Source organism: Patagioenas fasciata, chromosome 20 (genome assembly GCF_037038585.1).
Source record: "Patagioenas fasciata isolate bPatFas1 chromosome 20, bPatFas1.hap1, whole genome shotgun sequence".
Taxonomy (NCBI): domain Eukaryota; kingdom Metazoa; phylum Chordata; class Aves; order Columbiformes; family Columbidae; genus Patagioenas; species Patagioenas fasciata.
The window spans coordinates 8,526,332-8,549,551 of NC_092539.1; the positions used below are offsets into that span (position 1 = coordinate 8,526,332).

Here is a 23,220-nt window from a genome sequence, read left to right on the forward strand (position 1 = left end):
AAGGGGACCAGAGCAAAGGATGATGATGGGGATGGGCTGGGAGCAGCTGCCCCTTCCTCTCAGCAGCAGGGGGGTCACAGATTGCATCCATGTGATGAAAAACCTTCCCTGAGACCTCTGAGCCCAGCTCAGCCTCTGAGAGCATCCCCTTCTCCATGAGGAGCTAAAGGAGCCACCTCCATGGTGACCTCTGGGGAGACACCACCAGAGCAGATGGGACCGTGGAGCTGCAGGGGCCAAGGGCAGCCCTGGTGCCGGTGCCTCGGTTGGCGAGTTTACACCAGAGCTGAACTGGTCCTGCCCTGGAGCAGCCCGGAGGACACACAGACACAAACAGCACCAGCAAAACAGCCACAGGCCAAAACATGTTCAACAAAATCTTTTTCCTCTCCTACAAATTCCGAGGTTACACACACACAGAGCAAGGACCCAGATTCCAACAGCATTTGCCTCCAGGAGTTTCTTTTATTCGCTGAGGCACTAACACAAGAATCTCTCTCCAGTTAAGCATTGAGGGGCTGTACAGCATCACAGTGTTTTCCTTGTTTCAAACCCAGGCCCAGCGCAGGCTGGCAGAGCTCCCTGGGCAATGACACGCTCCCAAAACCTGGGACTTGCCTTGGCTCTCGCCCTTCCAACAAACAGACACGGTCATCATTCAGGTCTGGAGAGGATCGACCCTCCCCACCTTCCACACAGCCGTCACACACTGAGGCAGCACATGAGCACCACCGACAAAACATCTTGTACCCCAGGCTTGAATTTTCAAAGGGCACCTTTGGAGCCGTAAGAAAGGATTTTGCCAAAGCTGGACCTGAAGCTCCGGCTGTGACCAGGACAAAACAGGATGGAGGGACGAACCTGTGTTTGGAGAGGTGGGAGGAACATGCCTGGAAACCTCCTGGGTAAAGCCAATGATCTCAGGGTGCAGAAGAACCCTGCAGCAGGCAGAGCATCCATGCACCCTCTGTGCTCCCCCAAGTGCTCCCACCCCAGCACTGGGTCCCCAGGGCACAGCCAGGACAATGTGACATTCATCAGATCAGGGACAGACACAGCAAGGGACTGGAGTGACAACAGGTTCGGAGGATACAGCTGTGTTAACAGCAGACTTAGTTTCAAAAAAATTCATTTCCAGGCAGCGTGAAACTACATTTTGGGGGAAAGAGTTTCCAGCAAAGTCAGAAATTGAAACCACTTCATTTGCAGTCAAGCAAAACATTGTTTTCAAGCCAATTAACCCATGGAAAAGAATTATTGCTGTGGTGGTACTGCTTCATTTAGAAAACACGGGAACAAAATCTTTGCACTTTTTGGAATCTCTTCCTCCTCTTCCCCTCTAATTTGACCCAAATTTGCTTGATGAGTTCATTGCAGATGTTTGCCTGGCTCTCCCAGCAAACCCTGGAGCCAGCTGGGGCACCGGAGGGCTGGGAATTCAGCCGGCAGCTCCTGACGGCATCTTCCCTCTCCCCATCCCGGCACCCGCAGCACCCGCTGCTGTGCGATCAGTAAAATCCCTTCACTCGCTTGTTGTCCGGGTCGAACGGGGACCTGGTGTGTGCCTGGGCAGGGTACGTCACCCCCATCCGCTCCAGCTGGTAGCTGCCGCTTTTCACGAAATCCAGCGAGACCTGCAAGGCAGAGCCCTGGCTGAACCCCCTGGTGCTGCCGGGTACCCGTGGGCACCAACCCCACCTCCATCCCAGCTCCATCACTGGGCAGCCTCTCACACACCCCCGCAGATCTGCTTTCTGCAGAAAACCCAGCTCTGCCACCCCAGGAGGATGGACAGAGAGGAGGAAAACAGATTTTTAAAAGCACTTGGCTAAAATATAAAAAATAACGCAATATTTAATTTTTTTTGAGGTTGTTGGTTGGTTGTTCTTCCCAGAAAAAGGAGCTCTATGGGAGAACATTCGCTGTAGGGAGAAAAGGTGGTCCCCAGAGGCTAAGGAGGCAACAAGAACACAAAACCACTTGACCTGGGAGTCTTGCACTGATGCAGGATTAAAAATCATGGTGAGCAAGAGGCTGAAAGCACGAGCAGATGCACTGCCCCTGGTTCACAACAGGGAGAGTGCCTGGGGACATGATCCACAACCCTCTGTCCCCACATGCATTCCCTGGCCTCTGTCTACAGCGCACTGCTTAATGAGGACATCTAATTTACTATCCAGGAGTCTCCCAGGGTTAATTAAGAGCCTGCTGTGCTCCTATTGGCCGTGGCTCCCTATAACATAAGTTAATTCACTGCTGCAATTACTCGGTTGCAATTAACATCCGAGGCACTGCTTGGGCTGCAAAGCATCACCAGGGCCCTGCAGAGTGACTGTCGGTGACACCAACCTCGCCACCAGCTGCAGCAAGTGCCGGGGGCTGCCCCATCGTGCTCCCCAGATAACAGCAGGTTTGCAACGGGCTTGTGCACATGGCTGCTAAACCAAACCAGTGCCACGATCTCCCCCAGCAAGCCCCCACCATGGGCAAGGAGGCACAGCCATCCCCAGGGGTCTGTACTCACCGGGCCCCCTGCGGGGTCACGGATGTAGCCATAGGCGATGGTTTTGTCGATGGCAAATCCAAAGTCTGCCCGACGGATGTGGCCGACCACCTCACCGTCCCGCCAGATCGCCTCCAGGCCAAACATTGGCACCTTCCTGCAAGGCCAAGGCAGAGCCACCATCAGCAAAGCCCCACGACAGCACCCCACAGGGCAGGGAGGCTTGGGGGGACCCCGGTTCTGTCCCAGCCCCATTGGCAAAACCGCCTGCTGTTCTGGGTGAAACAAGATCAACCCACTCCCCGTCACACTGCTTCCAGCTCCCATTAAACATCCAGCAGGGAATTCGCGGTGGGATTTAAATTAGAGATGGAATTAGAGCATGGAAAACAGCCGAGCTGGCTTGCAACTGAGCTCCACATGCGTGCCTGGGTGCAGGATGCATGGGGGTGGGTGAGGATGCTCGTCCCAGGCCGTCGGGTGCAGAGCTGGCAGGGGTACTCACTCCTCGGTGGTGAAGCAGACGAGGCGGCGGAAGATGCCCTTGGCTTTCTGAGCCTCCACAGCCTCCCGGCCCAGGAAGGGGATGCTGGACTTGAGCTTGCAGGTGAAAGCCAAGCCTGCTTCTAGCGGGGTGTCATCGGGGCGCAGGTCTGCATGCCAGTGCCTGTACCCTGCAGAGAGCAAGCATGGGTCAGCCAGCCTCTCCCTGCCATGACAGCAAGCCCAGGGTGAGCAGCATCAGGAGACCAAGACATCACCCCTGTTGCTCCTGATTCACTTGGCCCTGGACAAAGAACCCTGGAGAGGAGCCCATAACAGGGAAATCTCAGCAAGGAGCACTGGGATCAGTAGCATCTCTGCCCGTAGCTGCCAGATCTCCAGTCACACTAACCCACCCTTGAAGCTGGAGAAAAACCCATCTGCCCTGGTCCCCTGGCTGGAGGCAAAGCAACGAGTGCTGCTGTAAGGAAAGCAAGAAACCTTTCTCAATGCTGAGGCTGTCGATGGCTCTGTAGCCGGCGTTGGTTATGCCATGCCGGGCGCCCGCCTGCATCACCGCCCGGTAAACCTTCACACAGTCCTCCCGGGGCACGTGCAGCTCCCAGCCCATCTCACCAACAAACGACAACCTCATGGCACGGACCTGTGAAATGCAAGAGGACAAACACTCCTGCGATGGAGCTGGGCACCTCAAACCCACAGCTCCCCAGAGCCCCTCCATCCCCAGCTATCGGCAGTGCCCAGAATGGATGGTGAGTGAGTGGAGGTGGCTGAATCCAGCATCCTTCAGCCACTGATCCCAGGCTAGGGTTAGACATGATGCTCCAGCTCCAGCCAGGCTTTTGTCTCCCTCTGCTGATTCATCAACACCAGGGAAGAAATCCCACGGGCACCCCCAGCCCTGTGTGTCCACAAACCAGTCTGTCAGATGGGGAAGCCAGTCCCCAGCAGGACTGTCATGCTTTGGGGCACTTTGTGGCTGCTGTCCCCTTGGGGATGTCCCTTGCTTGAGCTGGTGCTCCCATGGCAGAGGGACCCAAAATCCCTATGGTCCCAGGCAGGGGCTCAGGCCAGCACCCCAATCTGCGCCTGCTCATCCCAGAGGGATGCTCAGGATTCCCCTAGCGCAGGTTGTACCCCAGAGCGTGACTCTCTGCTGCCAAATCAGCTCTACACCAAATGCACGAAGCTCCGAAGAGGAATGAGCAGATCAGCACAGGGGATTTGGTGTTTCTCTGGGGAAGCCTCGTCCTTGGAGATCTCCTGCCTGCCTGCACCCCAGGGACACAAACCTCCCGGCTGTGCTGGGACTGCCCTGCCCATGTCCCCTCTGCTTCTCGCCCAGGCGGGATTGCCTGCATCCTCCTGCTGTCCCCACTGAGCCAGTTTGCATTCCCAAAGCTTTCCAGGTTGGCTGGGGACACCCCAGCCTGGGCACCTTCCCTGGAGATACCTCTCGAGTCTGAGCTGCGTTTTCCTCTGCTTCATCCCTTTGGATTTCTCCACCCCCACAAACATCCCTCTGGCTCATCCCTTCGGATGCACATCAACTGCAAATGCATACCTCGCTTTGGGAGAGAGATTAACTCAGTTTCATGCCTGATTGTGATCTGCAGTATAAAAAAAAAATAAATTAAAAAAGCAGTTTTCAGCTAGGAAGAGCCTTCCAGGCTGGTTCTGTCTGGCTCAGCAGCTTTGGGGCTGTCTCGCCCGCCCTGGCTCTGGATGCTGTGGAGGCAGAAGCTGCTTCTGGCCATTTGCTGAGTGAGCTCTTACTACAACCCAGAGCTGGTCTCAGCTGTGCTCTCTAACCCCAGGTACAAACACCAGACAACAGCAGTGGCTGCCCAAAGCGACAGGCACCAGAAGCACCAAAGGGGTACCCAGGCTCTCAGCTGCGAGGATGGCCAGCGGGAGATGTCCCAGAACCCAAATCCATCCTTGCTTCCTCCATCACCCCCTTGCTCTACCAGCTCTGCAAAAACAATGTCCTCAAGCAGAGTTTAAGGCAGCTTTTAAGACACCTTAACCTTTACAACTGAAGTGGAGAGGAGGAAGGAATGCCACAGATATTTGGAGTTTATTTGGAGGCTCCTCACAAGAAGACATGCTGGGGAGCCAGTCCCTGCCCCAGCCACAAAGTGCAAAGCCTGGGAATCACTTTTCGAGGTTCACAGTCATGGGAAGCTCTTCCCTCCGCACAAAGGTGTCACCTAAGTAGGGAACAGCCCGGGATCAAGCCGCTGCAGCCAGCTACCGTCTTCATCGCGGCAGAAGATGCTCTGGGGATTGACGGGCAACTTCCCAGCTCATTAACTCTGCCTGCGGCTCAGCAGACAGCGCCGCAGCTAAAGTGCACTCTACTTCCAGGAGCAAGTTGCTCCTGGGAGAAACTTCCCCTCAAATCACTGCTGCTCTGAGGAGGCGAGCATCCCGGCAAGAGGGGTGAGGCAGAGCAATGCACCCCAAAACCAGGCATTATCAGGAAAAATGGGGTGCCAGGCACCAGCTTTGCACAGGCAGGGGTTGGGGGTTGCACCCACCACAGAGCCCAAGGGGGACGTCAAGGGCTGGGCTCAGCCACCATTGCTGGCTTCCTTTTAATTCCCCTAGGAACAGGTCTTCCTGTTAGATTTCAACCAGAGCTATGAAATAGCATCAATTCCCAGGTCTTTCAGCAGCAATTCAAAAGCACTTGAAATATTCTAGAAAACGAAAACCTGAACTTTAGCCTGTATCCAGCAGTGAAATTCAAAGGGGGACCTTTCTCTGCTGTTCAATACAATGAGAGACGCTATATATAAACTCACAAACCAATCGGTAATTTCCAGAGTCATTAACTCTGCTGGCGCTCTCCTTTCACTCCAGCTGATTTTGTTCAGCTACTGAGTTAATGCCTGAAAATCTCAGCAATAACTTTTAAAAGATGTTAGGTTCAGTTTAAGCCCCCTGGAAGGCGATAATATCAGCACAGGCTTCAGCCTGCTGTCCTGAGAAACCCTCCCACTCCAATTCCAGCGTGAGATAAAGTCCCCAGAGTTCAACGTGTGGTGGGGACACGAAGGAGGTGACATCCTAAAGGGCCCCAGCAGCTGTCAGGGCATTTACACTGAAAAGGAGCCACAAAATTTCAATCAGCGACTTCTTCCGATCAGGACTGCATTATTTTTTATAAACTCGAAGTGAAATGTAAATAAACTAATCACGCTCTTGAAGACGGGAACATTTCTACACCTTCCCCAGGGGACAAGTAGATTATTATGAGATGTTATCAGCTTCCTACAGGCGTGACAGGGGAGGATATAACTCACTGGTGGAGACTAAAATGCAACACGTTGGACAACCTGCAGCAACAGATTGGCCTCTCCCCTGTGCCACTGTTCCCACAAGGGACACCGGACACACTGTGGGTTTTGGCATCCGGAGCACAGGACACACTGATGGTGATGGTTTGGAGGATTAATCTTTGTTGGGCAAAATCTGTGCCTTAGTTAAACCACCCTAAACCTTGGCTAGGTTCTTGCTCACAAATCAAGTAGCCTTAATTTGATTTCAAAGCAATCCCTTCAGCAACAGATTGGCCTCTCCCCTGTGCCACTGTTCCCACAAGGGACACCGGACACACTGTGGGTTTTGGCATCCGGAGCACAGGACACACTGATGGTGATGGTCTGGACGATTAATCTTTGTTGGGCAAAATCTGTGGCTTAGTTAAACCACCCTAAACCTTGGCTAGGTTCTTGCTCACAAATCAAGTAGCCTTAATTTGATTTCACAGCAATCCCTTCAGCAACCAGCTGCATTCAAATTAAAGCCACTTTAATTCTGAATGAAAAGTGTCCATGTGTGGCTTAACCCAATTTCACTAATATCCAGCCTGCCTCCGGCTCCCTGTTTTCCTGCTGCCTTTCTATAAGATTTATCACTGCAACTTCATCCCCTTCACCTCCCATCACACACCGGCCCGAGAGATCGAACAAACACGCAGGACGGTCCCTCCTGTGGGACAGGGATGTGCTGGGAACAATCCCTGCCCAGATTTCCCATGGAAGGCCAGGGTACAAACCCTACCCCTTGTCCCAAAGAGGTGTTTTTGCAATAGAAGGAATATTTTATATGGGGGAAACATCAATAAGAAACCAAGGCAAAACTTGCAACAGCTTTTCCCAGGTATCAAAACTCTTGCCAGCAGCAGGTTTTCCCAGAATGCTGACAAAATGACACCTCGTGGTCACCAACTCTTCCATTTGGGATGTTTCAAGCAGGTGAAATCAACAGTTTCACACATGACAAAACTCCCCAAGAGAGCTGCCATCACCCCCTTTCCCCAGGGATAATTTCACACCAAGTCGATCTTTGCCATATGAAGCGCAGGAGAGATTTACGGTGCTTTTCTTGCTATCCCACACTAAGAGAGACAGAGGAGCCCAACCAAGCAGACAGCACCGCAAAACCTCCCAGCAAACCTTGGGGACCAATCCACCCCTTTGCAACACTGTCCCCAACAAAAGCTTCTCGCCCCCTCGCTCCAGCACCGAGGGGCTCAGCTCGAGGCGTTAGCACAGAGTGGCACCATTTCTCTGCTTTTCTTGCATAACCGCTGACGCGAGCCCTGAAGTCTGGGCAAACGCAGGATGAATCTGCACTTGTACAGAAAGCTTAAGGTTGTCAGGATTCTCCCGTGATCAAATACAGCGGCTCCGCAGGCTGCCCACCCCTCACTGCCAGTACTTGACACTTTTTACATTAAATCTTGTTTCTTTTGTGAGTAGGGGGAAAAGGAGGGGATCTAGAGTGTCAAATAAGTCTCTCTATCACCGGTGCTTGCTCCTAATCTCTTGTTCCTCTGACATTGCTGCAAAGCCACAAGTCACCACGTCCCTTCCCCAAGCTCAGCCTGGGCTGGGAGAGCAGGCTGGCATCTGGGAGGAAAGAAAACACCCCAGTTTTTGGCCTTTTCCAACAAAAAAGCCCAACAAAACCTCCGAGCTGCCCACTGCAGCAATGTGGAGGTAGATGGGTTCACTGGTAGAGGATGCTCAGCTGTGCAGGCTGGTGGGTCACTGGTCATCCCAGTGAACAGACGTCCCCAAGGAGCTGGAGGGGCTGTCCCCATCCTACCGTGCATCCCGCAGCCGTGGTGAGTTTGTGGGTGGAAAAGGGGAAGGCTTCATTGCTGAGGTCGGTGTCGAGCACTTCTTGGAGGACAACGCGGCTGTGGGGAAACAGCAAATTGGCCGTGGTGAAAGGATGAAGTTCGCCAGCCTGCTCAGGTTATTGCTAAAACTTGTTTCTTTGTCTTGTTGGCAAGACAGACCTCCCTCTTTGAACAGGAGCTGATGTGGGCAATATGCCATCTTGTGAGAGCCTCAAAAGAAATGCAAACTCCCCAGCAAACAGCGTCACTCCATCCAGACCATCACCTGGTGCCACAGGGCTTATACCTAACCCTGCCCAACACAGGGATCTGCCCTCTGTCTGAAGCATCTCCCGATCCATCCCTGCATCCCTCCCACCATCCATGTCTCCATCCATCCCTGCATCCATCCATCCATCTCTCCATCCATCCCTGCATCCATCCATCCATCTCTCCATCCATCCCTGCATCCCTCCATCAGCCAGACATCAGGGTGCAAGGAGGGGGCCACGACACTCTCCCCACACCCACCTCAGGGGGCCCTGGATGCTCATCATGCCCAGCTCCTCCGAGCAGTCGAGGAGTTTGCACTGGAGCTTCATGTCCTGCAGCACAGACGTGATGTGCGACCAGTTGTGCTGAGCCACAGCCCCACCAATAGCTAGGTAGTAGCCATCCCCTGGAAGACACCCCCCGGCAGACTTTCAGGCTCGAGATCATAAGGTTGGGATGATGCCCAGCTCAAGTCAGGACTGGTTTTGCTCTCCAGAGGCTGAGCTGCAGCCCTGAGCTTGCACAGCCTGGGGGGACTGCCAAAAAAGGGGGGGATTTAAATAGTGCCGGGGCAAGGGATGGCTCAGGGGCTCTGCTAACAGCCACACTGCTTTTTACTTGTGGTGCTCAGCACAGTGAAAACCGAATGACTGTTAAAAATCTGAAAGAAGAAAAAGCCAAAAAAGCTGTTTGTGCCCTGAAGGTGCCTCTGTGTGTGTGAGTGCCAAGGGAAGAGAAAAAACTCTTCGTCCCTTGAGACCAACAGCAAAAGCATCTGCTCTTTAGTCCCAGTACAGAGTGAATACCAAAGTGCAGAGAGAGCCTGGAACTGTTGATGGGAGCAGGGAGGGCTTCAGTAACCGGACCAGAACCAGGGCACTGTATATGAGGAAGAATTCCACCTTGCCAGTAATCCTGGGTGGAAGAATCCCCAGGATGGGTCTCGGGAGCCGATTAGTACGTAATCAATCTTCCTCTTCTCTTTCCTGCCACTACAAAATTGCTCTCTGATAATATGTCATAATGATAATAAGTGCAGCCACCTACTGTAATTGGAAAAATACTTTGCTGCAATTAAACTCCTCCATCGCCTGACAAACCCTGCAGCTCTGCCATCCGCTCCCCATCATCCTTCTGCCCCCCGCCAGCATCCCAGACAAGCGGGATGCGGGAATCGCCCACGGGGAGGGAATTGCTCACTGGTACCCGAGCACGCTGGGGCAAAGATGGTAAGATTGTCCCTGCAACACCCATCGTCCCCAAAACACCCATCAATCCCACAACACCCACTGCCCCAGGGGTTGCTTCCTTCAACGCAGCATCTCCAAGGGTGACACCGCATGGGGACGGGGGTCTGCAGGCACTGGCCATCCCAGAGCAAACCTCCCTTCTGGTGGCAGCCCCCACGACCAGCTCAGTGTCCTCCTGCTCTGCTGCCACTGCCTAATGCCATTTCTGCCCTCTGGGCTGGCTGCTCTGCTCCATTTCAATTCCTCTTTATTGCAGCTGATAAGGACTTGGGGAGAGGTCAGAGCCACCAGCCGGGACTGGACAAACCCAATAATGCCAATGAGCAGTGCAGGGCCCCAGGGACAAGGGGGATAATTGGGTTACAGGGATTGAAGGGTGGAGGTGGAAAAAGCCAGGTGGCTGTTATTAGGTAAATGCAATCACTCCCAAGAATGGTTGAGATGGAAGAGATGCTGGTGGCCTTGAATCAGCCACCACAGGTCCCCAGGACTGGAAAGGTCTTTGTGTGCATTGATGCAGCTGAAAAAGGCAGCAGGAGAGGCTGGGGACTGAATTGCCAGGGGGTAAATCTATCTGGAGACCCCCGCCCAGGCCCACAGCAGCTGCAGAATCACACCTGCCTCCAGCATCCCCATGTTCAGGGCTCTTACCTTCGAAGGTGGGGGCCAGGGGGGAGGCCGGGTCCCCGGGGCTGATCCGGCTGACGGTCAGGTCGCTCTCCACGCCGCCCCGCTGGTTCAGCATGCAGGTGTACACGGTCGAGCCTGCGGAAGGAGATGGGCAGCGCTGCCCATCAGCTGGCCCTGGCAGAGCGTGGCAGGTACCAGGGAAAATTATCCTCATCACTACGTCAGCTGCCACTGCCTGGGGATGCCCTGACGGACCCTGGATGTCCCAGCACCAGGAGGGAGCTGGGCTTTTTCCCTTTGGGATCTGTGAGAGGAGCTGAAGCTGCATCCTTGGAAATGCTACAACTGCACCCCAGCCCCAAAGAAAGGGCAGCTTCTCCCCATGTGAACTGCAGCTGGTGAGGGTTGTGCTTGATTTACTTCAGTCCCCATCACATTTCCAGCTGTGATCCACAGCTGGAGCCAGAGGGTGAGACCTCCATCACACCCCAGATCATTAGTCCCTGTGTGAATGACAGCAGAATGCAGCCCCCAGTGAGGACAGGGACAGCAATCACTGTCACATGCTTCCCACACCCTCTGCCAAAGCAGCATTTAAAAGAAAAGCCCATTTGGGTCCCGGGTTTGTTTTGCTGTGAGATTTGATTTCCCAGGGCAGTGCTCGGCAGAGGCAGAATGCGGCCGGAATCGGGGGCTGAGCCGGTACCTGGCGCTTTGCTCACATCGGCTGTGAATAGCCAGTTCACCGCTTTGGTTGCTTCAGGACCAACCAGGTAGAATTTCCCAAAATACGACATGTCGAAGAGCGCCAGGGCATTTCTGCACGTTAAACATTCCTTCTTGATCTACAATGAAAGCAAACGCAAAGTCGTGCCTTATTCTGACTCCCCAAAGGGAGGCACATATTAAAACCATTTATGTAATGAGAAAAAAATACCAGGACACTCGCCTGGTGCCTTTGGAGGCTGTAAGGCTTCAAAACACTCCTGAAAAATCAGGTATTACATGGACCAGATTCAACAGACTTTCCTGTATGCTCAGTTCCATTCCTTGTGTCACGAATACAGTGACAGTTATCAATAATAATAAATTTTATCACATCGGGTACCTCCCCTCAGCTGGTCTGAACTTTTCATTTGGGAAGCAGCAGTAAAATTCCCAAGGCTCCTCCATCGTTGTTTCCAAGCACAGCTGTGCATTTCTCTTAATCTTTTGGGAACATTTTCCCTGGTGTTGGGCAAAGCTCACTGCTTCCCCTCCCTCTGACCCTCACAAACGCCCCCCAGAGCAGCAGTGTGGCACAGGCTCTGCTGCCTCAAATCCCCCCAGCTCCAGATGTGCCCAGAGGTTTCAGCTGGGGGGCATGACTCACAATGTCATGGTGGGGTGGGAAATCGAAGGTGTACTCGTCCCCCAGCAGCTGGTTGTAGGTGTAGTCCCCGTGGCGCTCCCGGCCGTACGCACCATAGTAGTCATAATCCAGGACCTGAAGCGGGGAAGCAAGAGGACAGGGGGTGGTGAAGAAGACAACATGAGGCTGAAGAAGAGGGGCTGCTCCCAGGCACGTTTACTCCATGCTGGGAGAGGCAAGAGGTCCATGCAGGACCTGCCCACGGTGATGGGTTCCCACCCCAGCAGCCCCACCCACGGTGATGGGTTCCCACCCCAGCAGCCCCACCCACGGTGATGGGTTCCCACCCCAGCATCCTCACCCACGGTGATGGGTTCCCACCCCAGCATCCTCACCCACGGTGATGGGTTCCCACCCCAGCAGCCCCACCCACGGTGATGGGTTCCCACCCCAGCATCCTCACCCACGGTGATGGGTTCCCACCCCAGCAGCCCCACCCACGGTGATGGGTTCCCACCCCAGCAGCCCCACCCACGGTGATGGGTTCCCACCCCAGTAGCCCTGCCCGCTGCTTTTCAATATATAGAAATGAGATCAATATATAGAAATGAGATCAGTGCCTCTTGTTTGGGGGCATTGCAAGCAGACACACGAACACAACATAACACACATGGATCTCCCTCTTGTCACCACTACATTGAGTTAAAGCCCAACAGCTTTTACGGACCCGTTTTGGGGTGCTGTGCTTACCGGGGCCGCCCCCCCGGGGCTGAACCAGCCCGGCCTCTCCCAGCCATGTCGCTCCTGGAAAACACAGCCCTGGCGCAGCAGCTCCTACACAAAGCGAAGCCGGAGAAATAGAAACAAATGGTTAAAAAAAAATGCGCCTTTTCACTGCTTTTTGAGCATTGCCCAGGCTGCCTTTCTTGAGTGTGTGCTCAAGACTTGTGACCCCTTGGCTTCGGCTATCAGCAGCCACAATCAGCTCTGCAGTTTATCTTTTAAAAGAGTGGCGAGCCCCAGCTGCCTGCAAATTGCCTGATGTTTTTGTCCCCGAGAAAGGTATTTGCCTCCACAGCAGCCCATGGGCAGGAGTCTGGCAGCCCAGCTGTGCTCCCCACCAAACCTTGTGCTACGATGCATGAATTACTGACCGAAAGATGCTAAATCCAGAGAGCAAGATTTCCCCCCATGTTTACAAGAGTAATTATATAATAACATCTAAGATTTATATGGCAACCTTCTCATTCCTCCTCTGTGCTCTCAGGAAAATCTCTCTGCACGCAATTAATTAGGGATCCATTAAGATATTTTTGTTTGGTGCCTCTATTCGGAAGAAGAATAGATTTTGTTGAACGTTTCAGAGATGATTCAGTGCCTATTTATAAAACACAGCACATGTTCTGTGCTGCGTGTATAAATACCAGGCTGTCAGTCAAATGGGCATCGCTTATTAGACGTGCTATTAAAAAATAAATTGCATCCTCGGTGACAGAAAACAACTGAGCTGTCAACCACACACCGGGGGACAACAGGGAGGGACGTCTATTCTACTGCTTGAGCCGCTGCTCTCCACCGGCAGGGGAATGGTGTGATGTGAGTTAGTGACAAGAAGAAATGGGCTTTAGAAATGTGGCTGCTCCTTGCTGGAGCTGGGATTGGGGCCAGCACTGACAAGGTGGGACAAGGCACCAGCCCCAGGTCACCCTGGGTGATTTTGGAGTTCCTGAGCAACAGTGATGCTGCTGGTGCAGCAAATCAATGGAAACTGATATTTTTCTCAAGTGCTGCACCTTGAAAGTGTTCGCCTATGAAGATTTATGCAAGGAAGCAGCCGGCGAAGGCAGGAGCAGGGAGGAGCCCCTGCTGCAGCTCCAGGGAGCAAAACCAGCAGGACTTATTGGGGTGCTGGCAAAACAGCTGCTCCCCACTCTTTCCGCATCCCTCCTCCTGTCCCGGCCTTGCTCTGCATTGCAAGATGCTGTTTCGGGGAGGAAAAGCTGCTGCTGAGCTGTGAGCAAGTCATGGTGAGCCAGGGACAGGAGATCACTGGGGGCACCCAGCACCCCACAGCCCTCGTGACCCACAGACCTCATGACTGCCCCTGAGCTGGGCTGGCAGTGGATTAAATCAGCCTTTGAACCCTTCTCTCCACCTTTGCCTTGCCCCGAGACCATCACCGGGCTCTTAAACCATATCTGCTAAGTTAAATATTACAATAACGCTTTGCATCTCTACCAATAAACTGTCCATTGCCTTGGCACCCTCACAGCACACACCAAGCGAGCTTTGGGGTTCAGGGGTGGAAATACAGATGCGGCACGCTGCTTTGGGGAGCAATCCAGCCACGGCTGCTCCCTGACACCTCTTTTTTGCTGCAAGGATGCTGCCAGGATCTCCCATCGCTTGCCATGCAGCAGCCCGGGATGGGATGCGCGTCCTCACCTCGTGCAGCGGGTCCTTCCTGGCGTTGCGCCCCGCCAGCGGCTCGTCATGCGGGAAGACGACCGAGTAGTTCTTGGCGTAGGACTCGTGGCTCCGCTCCCGGATCCAGCGGTTGTTGTCGGTGAGGGAGCGGTGAAACCTCCTGGAAAGCAGGGAGAGGGGAGCATCCGGATGAGCCCACCAGCCTCCTCCGGCAGGCATGGCCCTCTTGGCCACAGCCAGATGTGGATGCAGCTGCTGCGGTGCAAAATTGGTATTTCTGCAGCTGTTTAATGGGTAGGAGAGCAGAAGAACCAAGGGAACTCAGTGCTGGCTGTGCTTTAGCCCCCACCCAGCTCCACACCAGGCACATCGACCCCAGAGCAACTGGGAGCAGAACAGCCCCGCTGGGAAGGGAAAAATATTTAAAAAGATGAGAACTGAGGTTAATTGTACTCTGCCTCAGCATGGGGCCGGCCTCAAAGCATGCCTAGTGCACAGCCCAGGTGTAAACTGGGGGATAAAGCCCTGGATATTCCTTACATTTTTCATCAAGTTCTCCCTAGCCTGAAATGTAAATAAAACCTGAAGCATTTTAAATTTGTCTGACGTATTTTCATCTTTCAAACAGAAAATCTCTTTGAAGGAATGTGCCAGCTCAGCACACATTTGGGTTGTTATTACCAGAGACTATAACTCCAGGACAGCAGCCCTAGGTGCCAGCAGCACCTTTCCTGGAGCTGGAGAAAGAGAGGCAGGCAGCAGGCGAGACAAAATGTCATTTACAGGACCCTTTAAAACAATACTTTCAGCTTCCCTGGGTGCCAAGGAGAGCTTAGTAATTGTCACCAAAAGTAAAACATACATATATAGGACTGACACAGGTTGATGATGGGGCAGATGGGATACAGGGGATGGTCAGGACTGGGGTCCCCTGGCACAGGTCAGCCCCACGATGGCTGCGGTTGTGCCAAACCAGCCCAGGGATTTCTCCTACCCAGGCTTGGCCCATCTGTGGGTACCAACACCAGCTGCTCTCTCCTCCCAGCCCAAGTCAATGGGGTATTTGCCACTAAAACAACACAATTTTAAAAGCGTTGTCCCCAACACGGTGGTTGCTGTCACTACCAGCCCTATAATAAAGCCCCAAACCAATCAAATATTAATATAATCAAGCAAGTCAAAAGCAATTACAGAGCCAACATCTGCACCATCAAAACTCCCGGCCCATGTTGTGCGGCAGACCAGGGGGAAAGCTAATCTTTCTGCTGTTCAAATCATCACCCCCGATTATTAACTTAGAGGATTAGGCACGGAACTAATTGAACAACAACAAAATCCAAACATAATTACCCTGTCCTTTCCCATCACTGCAATCTCCTTGTGTCTGATGGAAGCCGTTTGCATAGAAGCGAAATGAGGTAAATGAGATAAATCCCACGTGTAAATTCATTAAAGCCATGGAGCCTAATTGATTCCAGCTCCTCGGAGGGACACAGGCTGTGGCACGGATGGTGCCCAGACACCCGCTCCTGATGCCAGCACCCAGCCCAGCCTCAAAACCTGTCCCCAGGGGCCACCCAAGGACACAGGGTGTGAGTGATGGAGCCCATGGGTGACTTGCCTGATGTCATAGCCATACATGTCCTTCTCCGGTCGCCCATGGATGACCCAGTGAGCCAGCTCCTTCCCACAGCCGCCACCCAGCATCATCCCTGGGGAAGAGGTGAGGACACAGGTGAGGCCAAGCACGGCTCTGAGTGCTCGGCTCTGCCTGGGACACGATGCCTGAGGTGGGATTCAGGTCTCTCTTACCAGCACTGTTGAAGCCGCAGCCCAAGAAGAAGCCTCGGACCTCTGGGGCTTCCCCCATGAGCGGCTTGTGGTCGGCTGTGAAGGACTCTGCAAGACAGAGAGGGCCAGGACAAGCATTTAGGGGACACATCACACACTTTAGGAGCAGAGTTCCTACAGCTTCCTGTGCTCGCCTTGGCCCCCTACTGTTCCCAGAGAGGTCAATGGGGCCAGAACTGGACCAACACCAAGCACTTCCCAGCATCCCAGCTCGAGCATCCCCAACCTGCGCCTCTCCCACAGCACCCAAAGGGGAGGCTGCCCTGGTACTGGGCTGCCCAGCATCACGTACGTGTCTTGTGCAGGCTGCTGAAGCAAATATTCGTACAAATATATACATATATTTGCTTCAGAAGCTTGCATGACTATACATATATGCACACAGACACACATTAAATCACAGAATTGTAGAATGGTTTGGTTCAAAGCTCATCTACTCCAACCCCTGCCATGAGCAGGGACATCTTCACCAGTTCAGGTTGCTCAGAGCCCCATCCAGCCTGGCCTTCAATGTCTCTTATTTATTTTTTTTAGCCTGTGGTGGATTTCAGGGCCAAATCAAGTGTGCAGAGCTCAGGTTCGATGGTTGGCATCACCTCCAGCTGCTGCTGCAGCGATGCGATGGGCATTAACTCCACACCAGGCAGCTTGGGATGTAAAATCTGGGTAAATCTAATGTCATCAGCCCAGAAGCAAATAGTAAAAATAATAACAAAGATAACACGTGGTAAAACAATGGCCATTGCTTGAAAAATATCTGCCACTTAATTCCTCAGGCCAGTGGCCACAACATTGGCTGTAAATCTGTGCCAGCCACCCCCCAGTTCAGACCAAGACAATAAACTCCACAGCTATTTCTCCACCTAAGCTAAGCCTGGGATGCCACCCCTTGGAAGATGACACCATTGCAGCCAGACCACAGCCACTTTCTCTGCCTTCAGGGAGCTTTTCTTCCCCCCAGAACTTGAAATTCCCCCTCATCTCCAGCAACATCATCCTTGGAGGGACGCAGCCATCACAGTGCCACCGCTGCCACGTTACCTGGCCCACAGACCGTGGATTTAATGCCTGTTTTCTCCAGCACTGGCACCCTGCTGATGGCACCTTCAATGTGTTGTGTGAAGACATCCCAGTCCAAATCAAAGAGGCCAAAAGCAAATTTTTCCGATACCTGGAGGTAAAAACCAAGAATTGGGGCATAAAATACAGTATAGCTGAGGGCTTAAGAATTTCCCAGCTCTGGCAGCCTTGGAGGTTATAGTAAATAGAGACTGCTTGGCAAATTCTGGCTTCTTTGGGTTTTTCACTAACACCCCAGCCAAGCCAAAGGTCTGGGGCTGAGCCTGAATTAAGACACCTGCAGCTGGATAAAGGGATGATGCAGCAGGGCAGGGACCACAGGGTGGCCTCTAAATCCCCACAGTCTCCCTCTCAATCTCACTCCTCTTGCCCCTGCATCTTGTTTCTATGTCCCAGACAGATCCAAGGGGAAGATGCTGTCCTGGGATTTCCATCGGTGGTGCAGAGGTTGGTACCTGCAGGAGCCAGGGGCTGAGGGGCTCACTCACACCTGTGCCCACCCCTCTCAGGTGTGTTCCCTGAAAACCTGGCTCCTTTTCTCAGGAAAAAAACCTCCTGGCACCGCTCACCTCCTCCCAGAAGATGGGATTTGACTCATATCCACCCACAGAAAGGGCATCGCCTTGGAGACGGAGATACACCGAAGCGTCATGATCACGAACGTTTGGCATGTTCTGAAAAATGGGGAGAGGGAGCAGAGGGGTGAGAGGGGTCCAAGAGCTGTGGGGAGACCCTGACACTGCCCCGGCTGCACCCCAGAGAGGCTGAGAGGGATGAGCTGAGAGTCTGGGATGACCCACAAGGATGAGGAGGAGCAGCAGTGGCTCTGTGGATGCTCCCAACATTTGAGTACCCCAAGGGGAAAGCACCCAGGTCAGCTCCAGCAAACCTGCGATGGAAATGGATGGGATGGGATGGGAACTAAATAACGTGCCACCCTCAAAGCCCCAGTGCCTGAGTGAACGGAGTCTCCTTCAACTCCTGAACAACTCTGCACAGCCAAATGGCAGCAACAGATTTCTTGGGAGAATTTAGAAACGCTTGGAGAGCTCCACCTCTGCACACGGGGGACTGGGGCTTGTTCAGAAAGAGTTCGGCATCTTTATGAACGCTGCTGTCAGACACCAAACACATCAGATACTCTATAACAATTCTACTGAGAAATTAAAAAAACATGAATAAAGTTATCCTGCTAGTCATAACATAGTTAAATATTAAATACAACTCTATTAAAGGTAGTCTGATAGTCCTGCCAGGAGAAAAAGCTGCTGGGTATGCACTTCTTAGAAGCACAGAATGGTTCAGGTTGGAAGGGATTTTCAAAGGTCATCTAATTCCAACCCCTGCCACGAGCAGGGACATTTTCACCAGCTCAGGTTGCTCAGAGCCCTGTCCAGCCTGGCCTGGGATGTCTCCAGTGATGGGGCATGTACAACATCTCTGGGCAACCTGGGCCAGGCTCTCACCACCCCCAGGGGCAACAATTTGTTCTTCTGCACTTTCCCGGGTGCAGAGCCTGACCTGGCAGCACAGACTTGTGCTGGGGGGTGTGCCAGGCAGGTCTGGGCATGCCAGGGGTGTCTGTCTTATCCCACCCATGCAAGGGGAGCAGAAGCCTCCGGAGCAGAGGATCTGCAGCCACACGGACTGACCTGGATGCCCTCGATGCGCTCGGTCACCACGTAGGCGTGATGCATCGCCACCAGCGGCACCTGCACCCCAGCCAGCCGGCCCAGCGCTCGTGCCCACACACCTGTGGAGAGAGAAGCCCCTCTGAGCACCCCTTGCCCCCAGGAGACCTGTGGTAGTCAGGGGGTGACAGCCAGATGGGTGTGACAAGGACTGATGCAAAGCCACCCCCCTTTCCCGCCGCGCTCTGTGCCCCGTACCTGCACAGTTCACCACGCAGGGCGTCTGGATGGTCCCATGGGCCGTCTCCACTGCATACACCCTCTTCACCCCAAAATCATCAGCTCTGACCTGGATGCCGGTGACCGGGCAGTTCTCGATGATCTGGTGGCAGGGGAAGGGCAGCAGAGTCACAGCGGGGTCGCCAAGGCAGTGGGACAACCTGGCTCACTTGATATCCATCCCCCAAACCTGGGAAAGGTGAATCCAACCAGCATCTGGCACCTTTCCCAACAGCAATTACTGGTATTGCTGGTAATAACACACCTCCCTGAACCTCAGGCTTAAATGGCTGCTCTGTGCTCCTGCATTTGTGGAGAATGTTTATTATAATATTTATACGTGCTTGAGCAAAACTACACAGCAAGGCTGGTAGACCCTGCCTTGAGGAGCAGATTGTGTTACCTGACCCTAAAACCTCCACTTTTTCATGCAAACTCCCTTGGGTGCTGCCACCTCTTGCTCCTAAAGGTCTTTTTCTCATGCTGTATTTTCCTTGGATCTCACGGCTCCTGCCACCTTTGTTGCTGTGACCCAAAGAGACTCCAAAGCCAAACAGAACAACAGGCAAAGACCTGATGCTGCAGGAGCTCTGCGCCAGTGGGAAAAGAGATGGGGAAGGCAGAGGATGAAATCCTCTCCCAGAATCAACAGGCATTAATGAGTAATTACTAATTAGGAACTACCGTAGCGCCTCTGGCAGTTGCTGCTCTGGCAAGAGTTGAGCAGGTACCAGCTGGATCCATGGTGCCGTCCTTGGGGACGTACAACGTGCCGTACAGGTCGTCGATGTTCATCAGCGGGTACAGGTCCTTGGTCTGCGCCGGGGTCAGGACATAGGACTCCACACCGTACACCTTCCCCAGCTGCCAACCGGGCAAGAAAACCAGCGGCTCAAGCAGAGAGCAAAGGCTTTGCTCATCGCTTGATGCTGGAGGAGGAGGAGGAGACCCCAGGACACGTTTCTCTCCCAGATAAAGCAACTGCTGCCCCAAGGCAAGCCTGAAATGCAGTGTGGGGTGGGATGGTCTGCACAGATTTCAGGGAATATGGTCCCAAAGTCCCATGCAAGATGGCTGCGCAGCTGGAAAAATGATGCTATCGCTATCTGAATGGGCAAAAATCCATGGTTAGATTTAATTTTGCCTACTTTGTTGGCAATTTGCCTGATATCAGCAGCCTTACGGAAGCCAGGAGGCTGCCCTGAAGCATAACCCCGGCCACTTGCCATTTTCCAGGTGGGATGATGTCCAGGGTGGGACATCCAGACACCCTAGGACATCCCACAGCCCTGGGACCCCCAGCCCTACTCCCTTGCGCTTGAGATCAAACACCCACGACCTCCTGCTGCACACCCAGCCAGGGGGGACACACACCAAGGGACTTCTCCTTACCGACATCAGCCTCTTGTACTCGTCCAGGCGCTGCTTGTTGGAGGCGATGAAGAGCCCCCCGTTTTCCACCCAGCCCGTGTGCAGCCCGGTCTCCGCCGGCAGCTCCCGGCTCACCACGTCCCTCGTGTGCGCCAGCAGCTCCACCTCCACATCGCTGGGACGCAGCTGCCACAGCAGGCCTGGGACGGGGGGACAAAGCAGGACATGGAGACACAGCCGGTGGGTGGGACAGGCGGCTCCATCACCCTCCTGTGTGGGGTGCAGAGGGGACCCTGCTGTCCCAGGCATGGTCTGTGTCACACAGCTGGGGCTCTTGCTCCGTCTTGTGGTGATGTGGGAGTGCTACAGATCATTGATTTCTACTTTCCTTGGGCATTAAATGAATGGGGGGAAAAAAACGGGTTTCTGGAGCACACTATTCCAAAAGAGACAAAATTCCCAAAAAGCTTTTTGAATTAAATGCTTCCTGCTCCCTCCTCTTTGCCAAAGAAAATTGGCTTAAAGAAAAATAAAGGTGTGGAAATATACTGTTTAGTTTTCGCATAGTCATATGAACCTTTTTTTAAAAAAAAAGGAAAATTTTGGGCATGTTTTCTTAACAAAAAATTATGCTAAAAGGAAAACCAGGAAACTCGAAATTCTCCGCATCTAGAACTGAACCTCTCGGGTACATCCAGACCTGTGCAATGGATCCACTCCACGGACAACAGCACATCCCAAACCATGAGCATCCCCGTATCCACCACCCCAGGGATCACCCCGCTGTGCCCCCGCCTCACCAGCCGTGTGCCAGGTGGTCCCCGAGGTCAGGCGGTCCCTCTCCAGCAGCACCACGCTGCTCACCCCCTGCTTGGCCAGGTGGTAGGTGGTCTGGCAGCCCAGGCTGCCCCCCCCGATCACCACCACCTCTGCTGAGGGCGGCGGGGGCCGGCTGGGCTCCCCGCTCCCCGAGCCTTCCTCCTTCAGCGTCTTCTGGTACGGGACGCTCTTCCTCGCCGTGGGGCCCGTCGTGCTGCTGAGGGGCCGGGGGTTTCTCCATAGGGGTGGCAGGCAGCGGGGGGCGGCCGCCCGCAAGGCGCAGCTCACGTAGGACATGTCCACCTGTGGATCACAAAAACACCTCGCTGGCATGGGCGGGGGACCCCCAGCCAGCCTGGTGGGGCTCTCCACTGTTTGGGTGGGAGCAGCATCTCTGGGTGCTGTGCAAGGGGCTGAGCAGCTCCGGGTGGCTGGGGGGAGCCCCTGGGCATGTCCCCAAGCAGTTGCTGGGACCGTCTGGTACCCCCTCCCAGCAGAGAAACAGGATCCCAGTTGCAGGCGTGTGCGGCTCCCAAACACCCTTACGAGGGGCCTCACTTAAAAAAGGGGCTTGTGAATGCACAGGGCACAGCAACGCCTGTGCTCGCTCATGCCTGCAAAACCCACTTTCTTTATATTTCCCCTTGTTTTCAGGAGCTGTTTGGCCACAACGAAGGCACAAGGTTTGCTCCCTATCAAAAGAGGGTGGTGCGATGGCCACTGGGGGGTGACGGGAACAGATTTTGTCCGCAGACCCCCCAGTTCCTGTGTGCAGGGTTTGCTCCGGGTGCGTGGTTTGGGGTACACAAGTAGGTGGTGCAGTGGGGGTCTCGCAGGTCAGCACCACCCCCCTCCCACACAAACCCTGGGGCTGCCATGGGGTTCACCCCACCGAGATCCCCCCGCTTGCTGCCACATGGCCTCCAAAGCCCCCGTTGTCCCCTTGTTGTCCCCCAAAAGCCCAGCAAAGCTGCAAAGTCCCGCTCGGGAATTCCCGCGACACCAGCGAGAGTTTCTCACGTAGCCCACGGCAGGTTCCCTTGGTCGGGCTCCACTCACCGACGAGGCTCCCTCTGGGCTGGCTGTCCCTGTCACGATGGCCGAGGGCCCCCTGCCTTCCTCCGATGCTCTTCTCCTCCTCCTCCTCTTCCCGTCCCTTCAGCCCCTGCTGCAAAAAAAAACATTAACCAGCAGCAGAGGCGAGCAGAGCCAGCCGGGAAATAGGGACTCAACTCCTTACTGCTTCTGGTGGCTCTGCTGCTTCTCCACGAAGAAGAAAAAGTCAGGCAGAGCGGAGAAATTCAAAACAGAGAGGAAAACGCTGCTTTTTTCCCCAGCTCGGTGCCTGGCGGAGAACAAACAGCCGGGCTGGGGCCAGCGGGAGCCGTCAGCTGGATGCCAGAAAGCAAACACGGCAACGAAAGGCACCATCTGACCCTCCTGCCGGAGTTCCCAGCGCTTACGTTTTAAGAGCAGAATTAAAATGAATTTACACATTTCCCAGGGCAGACCCACTTGCTCAAAGCGAGGACTCGCCCCTGAAATTAGGGCCTGTTTGGGCAGGATACGGGGGCAGTGCGAGCTCTGTAAAGGCGGCTCTGAAGGGCCTGATTCGGATATCTTGGAGGAACAGGGGTTGGGGTGGAGCCGGGGTTTGGTCGGCAGTTGGTGGGGTCGGGGTCTGAGCAGCATCGTGGTCCCTGCAGCATCCCCCGAGCAGGATCACCAGTCCCATGAAGCAGCCCAGGGATGGTGTTTTGTGGGGGTTGAACATTCAGCAGCACTGTGACCCCAGGAAGGTGCCCCTGCTGCTCCTCACCACCCTGCACCTCTGCTCTCACACGGTGAACACACAGCGGTACCCATCTGCATCCACATTCCCCCAGTTTGGGAAGGGTTTGAATAGGAGCCAAGGGTTTCGTTTGTTCCAGCACTTAGCCCCTGTCTCAGGCAGCATTTCCCCCGAAGATAAAATCAGTTTCTAAGTTTTAAAGAGAGAGCCCCAGGTCCTCCAGGCTTCTCCACGGACTAATCACTCAAAATAACCAAAGAGATGCAAACAAGTCTAAACTCCTGTTTGCAGTGGGCTGTTCCTGTTTGACAGGCCAGAAGCA

General features: G+C 54.0%; 1 protein-coding gene across 4 annotated transcripts; it reads right to left on the reverse strand.

Annotated features, from left to right (window-relative positions):
* Nucleotides 1-445: 445 nt before the first annotated feature.
* SARDH (sarcosine dehydrogenase) lies at nucleotides 446-22,484 on the reverse strand. Of its 4 annotated transcripts, none has more exons than XM_065853639.2 (22): nucleotides 22,347-22,482; nucleotides 22,127-22,274; nucleotides 21,088-21,409; nucleotides 20,309-20,487; nucleotides 19,601-19,780; nucleotides 18,896-19,019; nucleotides 18,659-18,759; nucleotides 17,576-17,680; nucleotides 16,968-17,097; nucleotides 15,888-15,974; nucleotides 15,697-15,787; nucleotides 14,094-14,235; nucleotides 12,399-12,482; nucleotides 11,670-11,783; nucleotides 11,004-11,142; nucleotides 10,319-10,432; nucleotides 8,676-8,823; nucleotides 8,129-8,222; nucleotides 3,488-3,650; nucleotides 3,009-3,177; nucleotides 2,525-2,660; nucleotides 446-1,634 (listed from the first exon to the last, which is right to left on the reverse strand). In XM_065853639.2, the coding sequence occupies exons 3-22, from the start codon at nucleotides 21,401-21,403 to the stop codon at nucleotides 1,509-1,511; spliced, it is 2,742 nt and encodes a 913-aa protein (XP_065709711.1). In that variant the 5' UTR covers nucleotides 21,404-21,409; nucleotides 22,127-22,274; nucleotides 22,347-22,482; the 3' UTR covers nucleotides 446-1,508. The 4 variants fall into 4 exon arrangements, with proteins under 4 accessions (XP_065709711.1, XP_065709707.1, XP_065709710.1 ...); XM_065853635.2 differs by having other exon boundaries at nucleotides 22,166-22,274; nucleotides 22,347-22,481; XM_065853638.2 differs by having other exon boundaries at nucleotides 22,166-22,271; nucleotides 22,347-22,480.
* Nucleotides 22,485-23,220: the final 736 nt, after the last annotated feature.

What these genes read in the sequence shown, in the direction of transcription:
- SARDH (XM_065853639.2), bottom strand. Translation starts at nt 21,403, where the DNA reads ATGTCCTACGTGAGCTGCGCCTTGCGGGCGGCCGCCCCCCGCTGCCTG. An exon ending in AGCATCCAGGGCCCCCTGAG is followed by an intron (nt 8,223 to 8,675) that starts GTGGGTGTGGGG and finishes GTTTCCCCACAG; the next exon opens with CCGCGTTGTCCTCCAAGAAG. An exon ending in CAGCCTCAGCATTGAGAAAG is followed by an intron (nt 3,178 to 3,487) that starts GTTTCTTGCTTT and finishes TGCTCTCTGCAG; the next exon opens with GGTACAGGCACTGGCATGCA.